The following is a 13,044-nucleotide window of genomic DNA, read 5'->3' on the forward strand; positions in this document are numbered from 1 at the left end:
TGCTGTTTTTTCTGTACTTTCAAGAACCACTATTTAGAGCTTTGTTAAATAAACAAACAAAAAAATGCTATTAAATTAAGACATGAAGAAAAAAGGGATGGAATACACATTTCCAGCTATAATAAAACACCAAATCTGTAGCAAATATACGAAAATCTGTGGCTAGATTCAGCTAACATTTCTGCATGTGCTGTAGTAGTGAAATAGCACTTTTGTGTAATGGTTAACAATTTAGAACTGAGCTGCTATAGAGGGTATGCAAATATATATACTGTTATTGTGGATGCAAAAAGAAAAATATGTCTGTCTTTTAAGCAGAAACAAGTGCCTAATATTTTTAGTGTGATATTTGTTTCCATGTTTTACATTTTATTTTGATTTCCTGGATATGTAACTGATTCAGGTTTAATTCTGAAACAGGCTATCAGCATAAATAATATGTACCCAATACGGGCCCATGTGTTCCTTTTTTTTCTTTTTTCTTTTCTGAAGCGAAGAATACCGCCAGTCCTCTGCACATGCACAGTGGCCAATACCATCCACACTCCCCCAAGCCCGCGAAAAGCCAGCCTGAACTTTGGCCGACCAAAACACATCACAGGAAAGCAAACGGCAACCAAACCCCCAGCCACCAGCACAGCTTCCCCACAGCACCACACCCAACGACCGCTCACTCTCTCTTTCTCTCTCTCTCTCTGAACAACCCAGGGGAACCACCAACCTGGCAAGCAACCAAAGGACAAGCAACCAACCAAACCTCTGAAGTTGAAACACCCCAATAAAAGTCTTTCTGAAAGCACAAGAGCTCCGGATCCACTCTGCCCCGCATGTGGAAAACCAAGACCCAGAGCAAGCACTTAATTTTTTCCTCTTCTTCCTTTTTTTTTTGCTGCTAATGAAGGGAGAATCCCGCCACAACCATATGGATCCCCCCCTTTTCTTTTTTTTTTTTCTTTTTTCCCTTGTGGCCAGCAAGGGGAGAAGCCTGTCAATGACCACACTAGTGAGGGGAGAAGCATGCCACAACCACACTGAACCAGCCCTCAAGAAACTATCCCTCATCACAAATGGACAAGAGTGGTGCCTGGCTCCCTGTCACCCCCACGACCATGCTGCTCCACTCTGCCAATTCCGCAAGGAATTACTGCCATGCAGCCACACAGCATGAAACGAACAATGGTCAACCCACAAAAAAGCCATAACCTGCAAACCAATATTCAACATCCCTGCTGCTGTACAGGGATGAAAAACAACAACAAGAGCCGGAATGCCCAGGCCAGCAGTCCAGCCCAATAAGGAAACTGAGACAACCCATGCAAGTCACTGCTTTAACCCTCCAAGCTCGCAGTCAACCTCGCATGCTCCAACAAGATAAACACCACCAATCCTCTCAGAACAACCCGCCACCACCAACAAATGAAAAACAATTCCAATGCCACCAAGCCTAGCAAATAACCCTGGACAAGTAACAAACCAACTCCCTCCAAGCAAACACACAACCAACATCAAATTAACAAATTGGCTCAGTCCGACCAAAGTCCCCCCAAGCCCCAAGGTAACCCCTGACAGACCAAAAATAGAAAAAAACAAAAACACCCTTTTAGCCATATGGCTAATCTACCAACTTACCACATACTTTCCAAGGCCTACCTCCCAACACTACCCAGGTCGTCATGGGCGTACCTTGTCTTAGCAAGTTCACACCAAAATGTGATTACTTACCCAGCTACACTTGTCTAAGCCCCTTAAGCCCCTCCCCACCCTTACCTCATTTCCTCCCAATCATCCCTACCTCCATTTAACCCTTTCACCTCCCCAACCCACTTAACTCCCATTAATATATCAATTTAACCTCTCTTGAAGATGTCCCGGGACAACTTGGTTTGTAGCCAAACCTCATTTTTTTTTCAGTGTGTTAAACATATAGAAGATGGCATGCTGACAGGGTGAGCAGACAGCCTTTGGCATTTGAAACACAAACACTACAGCTGAGTGCGTCTCCAGTAATTTCTGCAGTTACCTCCTACTGTGCCTTGAGGAGTAAAACATTGCTTGATCATGTTTGCATTAATAATTTCAAAACCATGCTACATACAAGGTATCAGAATATTTTGTCTTGAAGCATACATGATGGCAAACACAACAGTGTTGACATTTGACCTCTGTCAGTGAGTATTTGTTAGAACTGTAAGGTGATAACTTCATTTTTTCAAAGGCTCAAGCCACACCCATTGGGAGGTAAAGGTACCAACTCTTAAGTACACAAACCAGACTGCCTGACCCCTTATACTGAAGTAAATAGTGATCTTATGAGCTAGAGACTACTCCAACGAGAGGAGACAAGGTCCTGCATCAATTACCAGCAAATTGTGCAAGAAAGGTGATTTTAAGGAGCTTCATCCCTGATTTTCTTCTGTGAAGGTTGACAGGCATTAGAGAGCACAGTGGAGTGTATTAAATTTCATCAAAGAAACTGATTAAGGTTTTCTTCAGTTCAAACGCAAACAAGCTTAGGGCAGCAGCCAGTATAAAGTCTACAGTTTGATAATAAATCAGTAATAAATCTAGTAGAAGTACTATTTTTGAAAAAGATTAAAAAAAGAGAAAATGAAAACACAATAATTGTCCCTCTTTTATTATGCAGCATTGTTGGACTGGTCAGCTTGTAGAATTACAATGTCACAATGCTAGCAGAGGGGTAGCTGGAGTGATAGCTGGTTTAGGTAATGGGTGGTTAATTACAAAAAAAGAAATGTCAGGCCTGTAAGGTCTGCTTAGTAATCTTTTCATGTGAACAACAGACTACTACTGTGATCAGAAGTCTGTTTAGTGATGCAATGGGCATTCATCACTTTGGTATTAGCAGGCACAGACAAAAAGGAATTCACCAGCACTATCAAATTGATAAGTATATATGGATTGCTTATTTTACATTAAACAAAAGGAGAAAGGATACTTTTTCTATAGCACTCACGTTTGTGCCAAAGACACATGACCTAAACCAACTATCATTGTGTTGAATAGAGGATGGGAGCTATTTGTATCACTAAGGTGATATCACACTAATACTTATTTCCTGTTTTGCTTGGCAGTCTTATCTGTGAATCAGCAAAACGATTCCCAAGAGATCCTGCCACTAACAGTATGATAATAACTTCAGGATATGGCAACATTCTTGAAACCTGCTGCACAAATGAAACTCTGAAAGAATGTTTTCAAAGCAAGGTAAGCCTACTATCTTTTTTTTTTTTTTTTTTGGGGGGGGGGGGGCTCAGAACTAATGGTAAAATATTTCACTAAAGCCTTGTAAATAATCAAGTATGTACCTGGGTAAAACACGACCATTTAATGATTTTTCTTTTAAAATGCCTTAATTTCCTTGAGCTCTGTTGTCATGCTATCAGTAATGGTGTGCGTTATAATTACTAGAGTTGTCTTACATGACTTCTCACAAAGAGTGCAAGATACCATCATTCAGTCACAGTTCTGTATTAGTTTTTTTTAGTACAGCCTGTTTTAGTCTCACTTTGTATCTAATTGGAAAGTAGTTGGAAATGTGGTTCAAGCCAATATACTAACAGGTTTATGGTGGCATAGTTTCAGTAGTTTTGCCCTAAATGTGCTTTAATTTTTTACTTTTATATATCAGATTTTCACACAGATGCAACTGCGTTTTAATTGGGCAACTTATGTTTCATTTTTTGGCATTTATATCTAGGCCTATATCTTGATTTTTAATCTGTACAGAATAGAATTTATTTCTGATGCATATTTGTGCAGTATGAAGTGCCTTTTGATGTGCTTCAGTAGGCTATTCCAGATTTTGGATCTGTAAGGGACAAAACACTAATGCTGAACTTGAGCTAAACACAGTAGGGAAATAAACAAGCTAGTAAATAAATACACACAAACATACACATTCACTGCTACATGCATGGAGCTAGAAATACAATGCACTAGGGATAATGTATGAAGGAACTGCTATTGCACATTCCCAAGAAAACAAATTCATTCAAGTTTCCTGTTTTCCATTTTGTCTTAAGTGTAACAAAGCAATTGAGTTGACTTCTCTGCTATTAAATGTCTGTACAGTATTAGTCTTTTTCCATATATAAGAAGTCACAGTGGTTAACATTTTTACCTCACAATATTTGTTTTTTTTTTTTGGTTTGTTTCTCAACTAGATAGTTTTCCATATAGACTCTGCAGTTCCCCATGTGCCTGCATGGATTTTCAGTGGGTGTAGCAGTTTTCAATCATGTCCGAAAAAGTGTGTTGTAGGTGAAATGGCTGCTATGCTATGTGTGAATTAGTGTGTCTACTTACAGTAATAGGCTAGTGCCTTGTTTGGGATTAATTTATCTGCCCTGCACTCACTGAGTAATACAATAAGGCCCTGCTCCCCTGAGACCCTGAATTTGATAAAGTGGGTTATCAGAGAATGAATTAATGAATGAATATATGAATAAATGCATGAGTGTAAAATAAATTCATTTTTATGTAATATTATGAGCTTTGTTATTCTAATTATATTACTGAATGTACTTTTTGGATGATTTTATTACAACAAAAGTGACCTGAGGACCCGTTCACTTACCTAGATAATAAATAAAAAATATATGTATACAGATATAAATGCATAGCTATTAAATATGTGGGCAAACACATAATGCAGAACCATCAGAACTGAAAACAGATTCCCCCAAATAAAAACTCCTGCCGCTATTACCATTTTCAGCTGCTGTACTGTTGTGTGAAATACTTCAGTGGACTTTATTTCCAGCTGTGCAGTTCAGTAATACTAGAAATCACAGTTGCAAGGCTGCATCCATTATGAAGTACTGTTTTGTAGATCAACACAAGTTGCTATCTACACCTGAGGAATATATGAAGCTGGCCATTAGTAAGTGTAGAACAAATGCTGCTCCTGGACCAGGTGGCCTAAATGGCAATTATTTATGTAAAACCAGTAATGATGTAGTTGCTTGTGCCATTTATTCACATCAGCTCAATTTATCTGGTTATGTACTCACTGTCTGCAGATCTGCAACTCTGGCCCCAGTTCCTAATCATGCAGACTCCATTAAGCCTGACCTTTAAACAATATTTGTAAAAGCCTGCTGAGTATTGTCCAATTTTATTCCATCATATTTTTCATTTTTTTCTTCTGACTTTTCATTAATAACCAACATAATCAATTTTTGAGACATTCTGAAAAATGATACTGATTACTGGATTCCAGAAAATGTGATTGACTGACTCAGATACTGGTTGATGTGATTTATCTTGATCTTGTGAAAGCATTTGACATATTTCCCTCATTATCCATATCCACTTAAAATGTGAGCAGCTTTCTAGTCAGATGGATGAGTGTTTAGCCATCTAACCACACTTGTAGAGTAAGGTAAGGAATTCATTTCTTTAATAAAATTACTGAAAAAGTGGTGTACCCCAGGGTCAGTGCCATGGTCATTTGTTTTTAATATTTAGATGTCCACCTTTCCCAGTGAGGACGATGTCTGGGTTGGTAAGTGGAAAGGTGAAGCCAAGGTACACACAGTGTTAACTAGTGCAGATATTCTTAAAAATGCAAAGTATGTTAGACTCCATATTCTCCTGGGCATCTGTGAACTGTATCTCTCTTAACACCAAGCAATGTAAGTTTTGCATTATATTGTTTTCAGATACAATGGACTGCATGAATAATCAGCTTACACTAACTGTGAATTATGTGAGATTGTTGTGGTACTAAAGACAAAAAAAAAAAACTTGAGTTTTAAGGTAATTTCTAATTAGATGGTCAGACAGTGTCTTATTTTCAAAAAGAATGTTTCATGCAGTATGTCATCTAGGCATCTAGAAGTTTTATCTCTTTACTTGACAATACCCAAGCCACATACATGAATATTGTGCAGACTTATGAATCTATAATATTAAAATTACTGAAAAGATGGAAAGAGCGCAGACATTTTTTTAATTTTTGACCACTGTCTTAAACAATTCAAATTATTTGGTTAATAAGACACTTTGTATGCTACCTTCTCATTGTGAGTGATGTAGTTTAGGTTATATGTGTTTTTAAAGATGAGCAATTACAATAATCCTAACTGGATTTCAAAAACAGGCTATGCTACATAAAACAGTCTTTCAACAGCTTAGCTCCTAAATTACAGGACCCCCCCCACACACACACACACACACACAAGAAACTACAATCCTCCTTCCACACCTACAGAGCTGAACTTATAAAAATCATCCACACCCAATCAAACTGCACTTGGCACACAGCAGGCTACATTACCTAAGGGCCTCTCAGACTCCATCCTCAACTACTCGCGCCTCTCATCCTCTCATTTCTATCTCAACCTCCCCCCCCCCCCCACTCACCCGGACTCTTGTTACACTGCAGAACTTCCACCACAATGTAAACATGAAATATGATCATGTAAAATGTACATTTCTTTCATAATTGTTGCCATATGTATTAATTACTACTGTACATTTTTTGTCACATATTGTCACGTTCTGTTATGGTGTTGATGTGTATTGTTTACTGTCCTTATGTTCTACTTTTTCCCTTTTTTTCCTTTGTAAATTATTTCATTTGAGCAGTACCTGCACATGGTCAGCTGTGACTAATGCACTACCCAGGAAAACAAATGAAAAATAAAATAAAAATGAGTCTCAAATTGTGAAATACAAACTCCTGGATAATCTCCATGGAGGTATTTTGAGTTAATTTTCCTTTCCACATTGGTACATTTTATAACAACATAAATGACACATAAATGATGAGAGAAATGCAGGACTGGGTAAGATGGCCATATGTACAAACCTCTGCGAAGTGCATGCCCTCCTGTTTTCATGTTTCCTTCATCTTTACACAAAGGTGTACAGCTTACTTTGTGTAATTGCATTGTGTATCACCAAAGAAGACACACACATATCGTATATGTCTCATAGATGTGTGCATATAGTTTGCCAAAGTGAACCATTATTAGTCCCATTCTAACCCACTTCAATGCATGACATACCTTTTCAATATGTTGTTTAATTTCCACCTAGCTGGAACTTCTACCAAATTGCAGGAATACAGGTGCAACAGTGCTGTGCTCCAGTACGTTTTAAGACTACTTTTACTACAAGTTGAACTTTTTTCATACTTAGTTAGAGCTATATAAGACTGCACACTTACAGACAGGTAGGACATCCTGCACTTGGGCTTCTTGGATCACTGGTCCATGAGTGCACCCCTTCTCCACTTCAGGTCATTATGGTGATGACGTACCTGCTCACCAGTCTGGGATATGCAGTGGCACTGGTGAGATCATGTGTAAGCTTGTCCCAGGCCTCTGCTTTGTACTGCAAGCCCTGGTACTGGCCCTGCAGCAGCCTGCCATCATGGTTTTTAACTAGGAGCCCAACCATGACCCTGGACTCCTGGATGCCTCAACATTGTGCTCGGAAGCGCACACCTTTACCAATGCCAGACATTTTGGTCCTGCTGTGTACATTCCCAAATGGTTATGACTGTATTCCCGGCTGTGCAGTTTAAATAGGGCAGTTTTCCTGCTTGGCCAGTTTTAATATGCTGCACTATGCTTAGCTCCATGCAAATCCGCATAGCAATGCTTACACCAGCAAGGCAGAGCTGAAAGCAGGTAAGCAATGATTACACTAGGAAAGCATTGCTTAAATCTATTTTTTGTTCATTAAATTTATAAATTATTTTTTACATTTATATTTTACATATTCCCATCCCTACTGTGCTATACGTGAGCCATATGATTGACATCTATCATTCAAATTCCTTAAAAGTTTAAATAATTTTGCAGAGGGAGATTCAAACCAAGCATGTTCTACATGCTATACCATGGCAGTACCACTATGCTACAGCAGTTTAATGACATTTTCTATCACAGTAGCACTTGTCTATGATTTTCAGGATTTCAGCCAGGCTAAGCATAGCAATGTGCCTTGCACACAAGCTGTGCATCACTTAAATTTCAGACTTATTTGATGAAAACAAAAACTTTTACATTTTTTTTTATTTCTGTTCCTTTCCTCTTGCCCTACTGCTTCCACGCATGTAGTGCAAGAGTGCATACATTTGGGGGTGTGCACTTGAAGGCTGCTGCATTCTAGGTGTTTGTGTTTTTTATTTTTTTTTCAGTATCCAAAAACACTGAAATGTTAACTATTTACATGTGAGTGTCTGCAGACACCCATTTACTATATACTATTAGAGCCAGTCTCTAATATTGTATAGAGTGACACTCATCTGTGTCAGCAAGTGCCATACGGCACTTTCAGAGTGAAGGAGGCATGTTTCATGTGTAGGCACTGCTGACACATGCCCCCTGCGCTTGCTCCTGGTTCATGTCCATTTAGTTTAGATAGCAGCATGCCTTCATGCATATGCAAGGTGAGCTGCTATCCTAAACGGACATGAACCACTCCATGCATGAATAGCCTTATTGCTGTAGTGAGCTTTGTGAATCCAGAGGATTATGTTTACAGGAAACATAATCACACGATATGCACAGGAACAAAAAGTTATAATTTATTAAAACTGTTCTCCCTATTTGCACTAATAGAAAAGCATACTGACTTTGGACTCCTATGGCATTCATTTAAATCAGTGATACTAAAGACTATATTATGGAATATAAATGCAACCAATGTTCCTTTTGCATATTGCACATTACAGACACTGCTTACTTTACATTGTAATATGTCAGCTTTGCTGGTTTGAATAATACATTTTGGAACACCCTGTATGCAGCCATAGCAGAAGTAAGACTCACCTGTTGCCATCCATTTAAGTCTTCTTCATTAGTTGATACATATATAATAAATCCTCAAATATCCATTCAGTTCACGGAAACTCACATATGCCATATCCACTACATACTGACTTGAAATAGTATTGAAATGATGCATAGTCCTCATTAAACATATATATATATATATATATATATATATATATATATATATATATATATGTATATATATGTATTTTATATATATATATATATATATATATATATATATATATAGAGAGAGAGAGGAAGAGAGAGACAGTGATATATATACATATACAGGTACACGTATAGGGCACATGACCACTTATTGAATAGAGATATAGTGAAAGTCAAAAAACTGAATGCAAAATCCTGAAATGTCAAAATGATAAAGCTTTACAATGTCGAACTCATAAAATCTACTATACAATAAGTGTACTGCATATGTACACTGTTCCAGTACACATACAGACAAGAAACAGTATTATTCCTCACCATCATAATTTGACTCAAGAACTGTACTTCTTGTTTTACAGTGTTTTCCACAATTCCAAATTATTCTCTCAGCAAAAAGCTTAATATGTTATATATACTGTGTAAGATAAAGCAGAAGTTGTATTCAGATTGGCATAATGAAGCATACCAAGGAATGAGCACACAGCTCCTTGTCTTAAAATAAGGACATGCATGCACCAAGCCTGAAAGAGATGTGCACATTATCAGCAGTTGTGAATGGAGGGAGGATTCTTTGAATTCGAGGGTGGTAGTACATTGTAGAGGGGGTAAAAGGGAGTAATATAAATAGGGAAATATATACAAGTAAAGGGATATTTTGTACAGTCTATCTGCCTTACACACTGTATGAATAAAAAGGGGAAGGGTTTTTTTTTATTATGGTGCATGTTGAATGGAAAAAGCAGAGGGTACATGTCATATTTTAGACTGTGGTGAAGCAGTACTATGAATCAGCCTATCAGGATTTAGCATTTTTGAAAAGTTTGAAGGAGATTAATGAGAAGCACTGTCTATCTGACTGTTAGACTATGGAAAGCTGCCCTATGAAAGAAAAGTGACAGGAATACTACAGTATGGAGGTGGAGATGGTAGAGTAAAAGCTCAGCCTAAATGCTACCAGTGATGTTAGAATACAGAATGGCACAGCCTGACACACAGACATTTGGTGATGAGTAATAAGCCCGGAGTCTAGCTGCCACTTACAGAGATGACAGAAACATGGATCGGTTAATAACCTGATTCAAGTACTTGTCTGACATGCTTTTGGTTAAGTGTGGTCACAGTACAGATAAGTGCAGAGTGGGGTGAGTCTGAAGTGAAAAACAGTCTATCTGCCCCTTAATCTGTATGCTCATGCAATTTACAAAGAAGAATCAAAGTACTGTATTGTCAGCGAAAGCAGAAATAACGTATTAGTATAACTTCTACCAGCATTATACGAACGTGAGGCATTTATAGGGAGAAGTCCAGACTGACAGCAATACAGTGTTAGAAAATAGTGAGAAGTACTGTGCAAGTTTCACTTGGAATGGAGAGAGACAGAGCAGGTTGCTGATATAGGTTTTATACAGAGCTGGTGTAGTATAGTTGTATAATTGGTTCAGTTAGGATTTAGGAAGAGCTGGGAGAAAGTGGTGATGGAGTTATGGTACTACTGAAAAAAACAATAAATCTTAATGTGTATATATACAGAATAGAAGGCTGTAGACTAGATACAGGGTTTAAGAAGAGGTAGTATGTTGTACCGAGTTTTTGGTTGGTGTGAAAGAATTACTAAAGTGGGGAAAAAGCAAAGATACAGTGAGTGAGTTGATGTGTATCTTAAAGATGTAGTTAGATTACGGAATGATGATGCTACAGGTATTATTATCCGTTTACTGAATCTAGGTTGGGAGGGTGACAATGAGAGCATAAACCTATTTATATGGGGTGGATTCTAATGTGGATAGGGTGGATGGAAAAGCAAAGGCATGCATATCAAGGCTAAGTGGAGGAGAGTTACCCCCCCCCCATGTTTTGTGAAAACAATCAGAAAAAACAAGGTAAGTAAGACTCAGTGGCTTGCCATATTCAAGGTGCAAGTGTTCTCAGTAAGGCTTAGGTGACATAATAGGTATAAATTATAGAGAAAGAAAGGGAAATGATATAACAAGTAAATGGGATAAGAGTAATGTGATATGGAGAGACGTTAGAGGTATAGTACAGGGTAGGGATGTTGGAGAGTCTAAGAAAGAAGCTTTTACAGGAGGTAAGGAAGTAAAGTGGAAATGCCATTATGTCCTAACAAATCCTACTGCTGAGGGAGAAGATCCCAGACTTACTTTAAGCTCTGGATACTCTGAAGGAAGAGTTTAATATTTCACTAATGGACAGTTTCTAAGAGTCTAGGGGTTTCTTTAAGGATTGACTTCCTGCTGCAGAGGAACTTTAGGCCCAGGGGATCCTGGGTACCAGTTTGCCTTTCCCAAACTAGATAATTCACTGTGATTGCAGGCTAAAAGAAAGAGGCATCACAAAATATATTTTAGGGGTAAGTAGAGAACTATTTATGTAACAAGGATCAGAATGTAAGAAATGGGAGCTATCTAGGGCAAAAAATTAACAAGTAGCCCTGCACAGATCAGTCCTAGGGGCAGTGTTACTAAATTTCTTTGTAACAGACTTAACACACAGAATTGTAATTGGATCAAATTCTTTGCAGATGATCCTATATTTTTCAGGGTGGTGACAGGTGAGGGAAGACGCACAAAGAAGGATATAAGGAGATATGCATACATCGTATAAAGAGTGAAAGGTTCACTTGTACTCTTCCAAATGCACCACACTGCTCCTAGACTATCTGATGCATGGGCTGAATACGTTATTAGAGGATTCAGATTGAAAAACACAAAACTGGGAAAAAGGCCTGGATTTTAACATCACAGAACACCCAAGTCATTGGTATACTGAAATTGAACAGACAGAAAAGCAAGTGAAATGTTGAGTGTGATCTACGGGTTGCACTCTAGAAGTAGGAAGGTCTGCCCCTTTAAGTTAACCATCATTGTTTATGCCTTGGCTGTGGTACAGGTACAATTCTGAAGGACATATATGGGAAAGGAGTACACAGTGCAGGAGGCAGATTAAGGTGACTAGAACAGACTGGAGAATAGATAAGATTAAATATGAGGAAAAGAGTTCAGCCATTTTTGCGTGAAAAGAAAAATGCCAGAGGGATTATTATATGGATAAGGGTGAATATGAACAGAAAGCATTATGAAAGGCAGAGTAGTAATGACGGACCGTGACCATCATGTTATGAAAACACAATTTTATCTTAACCTACCAAACTGTTTTTAAGAGACAAAAGTAAGCAGGTGGAATCCTTCAAGCATAGACATTTAGGCTTATTTAATTAATATAGGATTCCTGGAGAGGTCCACTACTTCATGCTACTGGCAAAATCAGAAATAAAAAACAAACTTACAGTCTCATTTTATAGCCAGTTTATACTGCATAATACAGCAGAACCAAAAAGGACAAGAATTCAAATTTCAGTAAGACAGTTGAGAGAGGGAGAATTTTGGAACTGGCATTTTTTAGTTCTTGTACAATCTGTGTGAGACGAATAGAGTTAAACCTACATTTGACAGTCTCAGCAAATGAAGGTACCTATTTCAGATTACAGTCTCCTAGGACAAGAATTCTGGTGCTCTAGGCATGGTCGATCTAATCACGACAAATACTAGTGATCTGTGGGCTGCATGTAAGTGCATATGATTCCATGCTTGTCATTAAGTGTAGCATCAGCAGGAGACTTTTTTAAGTTTAGTTTACTTATTTGTTATCTGCATAAACAAACAAATTCACTTCTATTTGTTCCAACACCAATATAATGTCTGAGTATCACAGAAGATGTAGCAATTGCTGACATGAAAATACAGATCCTCATTCCAAGCCAGATTGACCATCTTCTGGGAGTTTTGTAGCTCTTCTTACACAAGAACTCCCAATATCAAGGCAAGATACAACTGAAAAAACTGGGAAAGCAGTGGAAGTCTATGTGAAGCAAACCTTGCCTTGTGCACTCTATGAGTGGGTATGGAAGTTAGGGCATACTTTTCAGCTGTCCATAATTTTGCAGAATGTCCCTGTTTCAGCATCACATTTTTACTATGGCCTTGTAAAATGACTTTGTGGTAAATCACTAAGGATTACAGGTAGTCAATAAGGCCTGGCATTAGAG

General features: G+C 38.1%; 1 protein-coding gene across 1 annotated transcript in view; it reads left to right on the forward strand.

The window, feature by feature from the left end:
- LOC122806379 (albumin-like) overlaps positions 1 to 13,044 on the forward strand; it is a 211,177-nt gene that overhangs the window by 55,082 nt on the left and 143,051 nt on the right. The window contains exon 5 of the mRNA XM_044076733.1: positions 3,093 to 3,225. Within this exon, the coding sequence (XP_043932668.1) occupies positions 3,093 to 3,225 (133 nt within the window). The remainder of the gene's footprint in view (positions 1 to 3,092; positions 3,226 to 13,044) is intronic.

This window comes from Protopterus annectens, chromosome 7.part0 (genome assembly GCF_019279795.1).
Source record: "Protopterus annectens isolate FY-2018-M chromosome 7.part0, PAN1.0, whole genome shotgun sequence".
Classification (NCBI taxonomy): Eukaryota; Metazoa; Chordata; order Ceratodontiformes; family Protopteridae; genus Protopterus; species Protopterus annectens.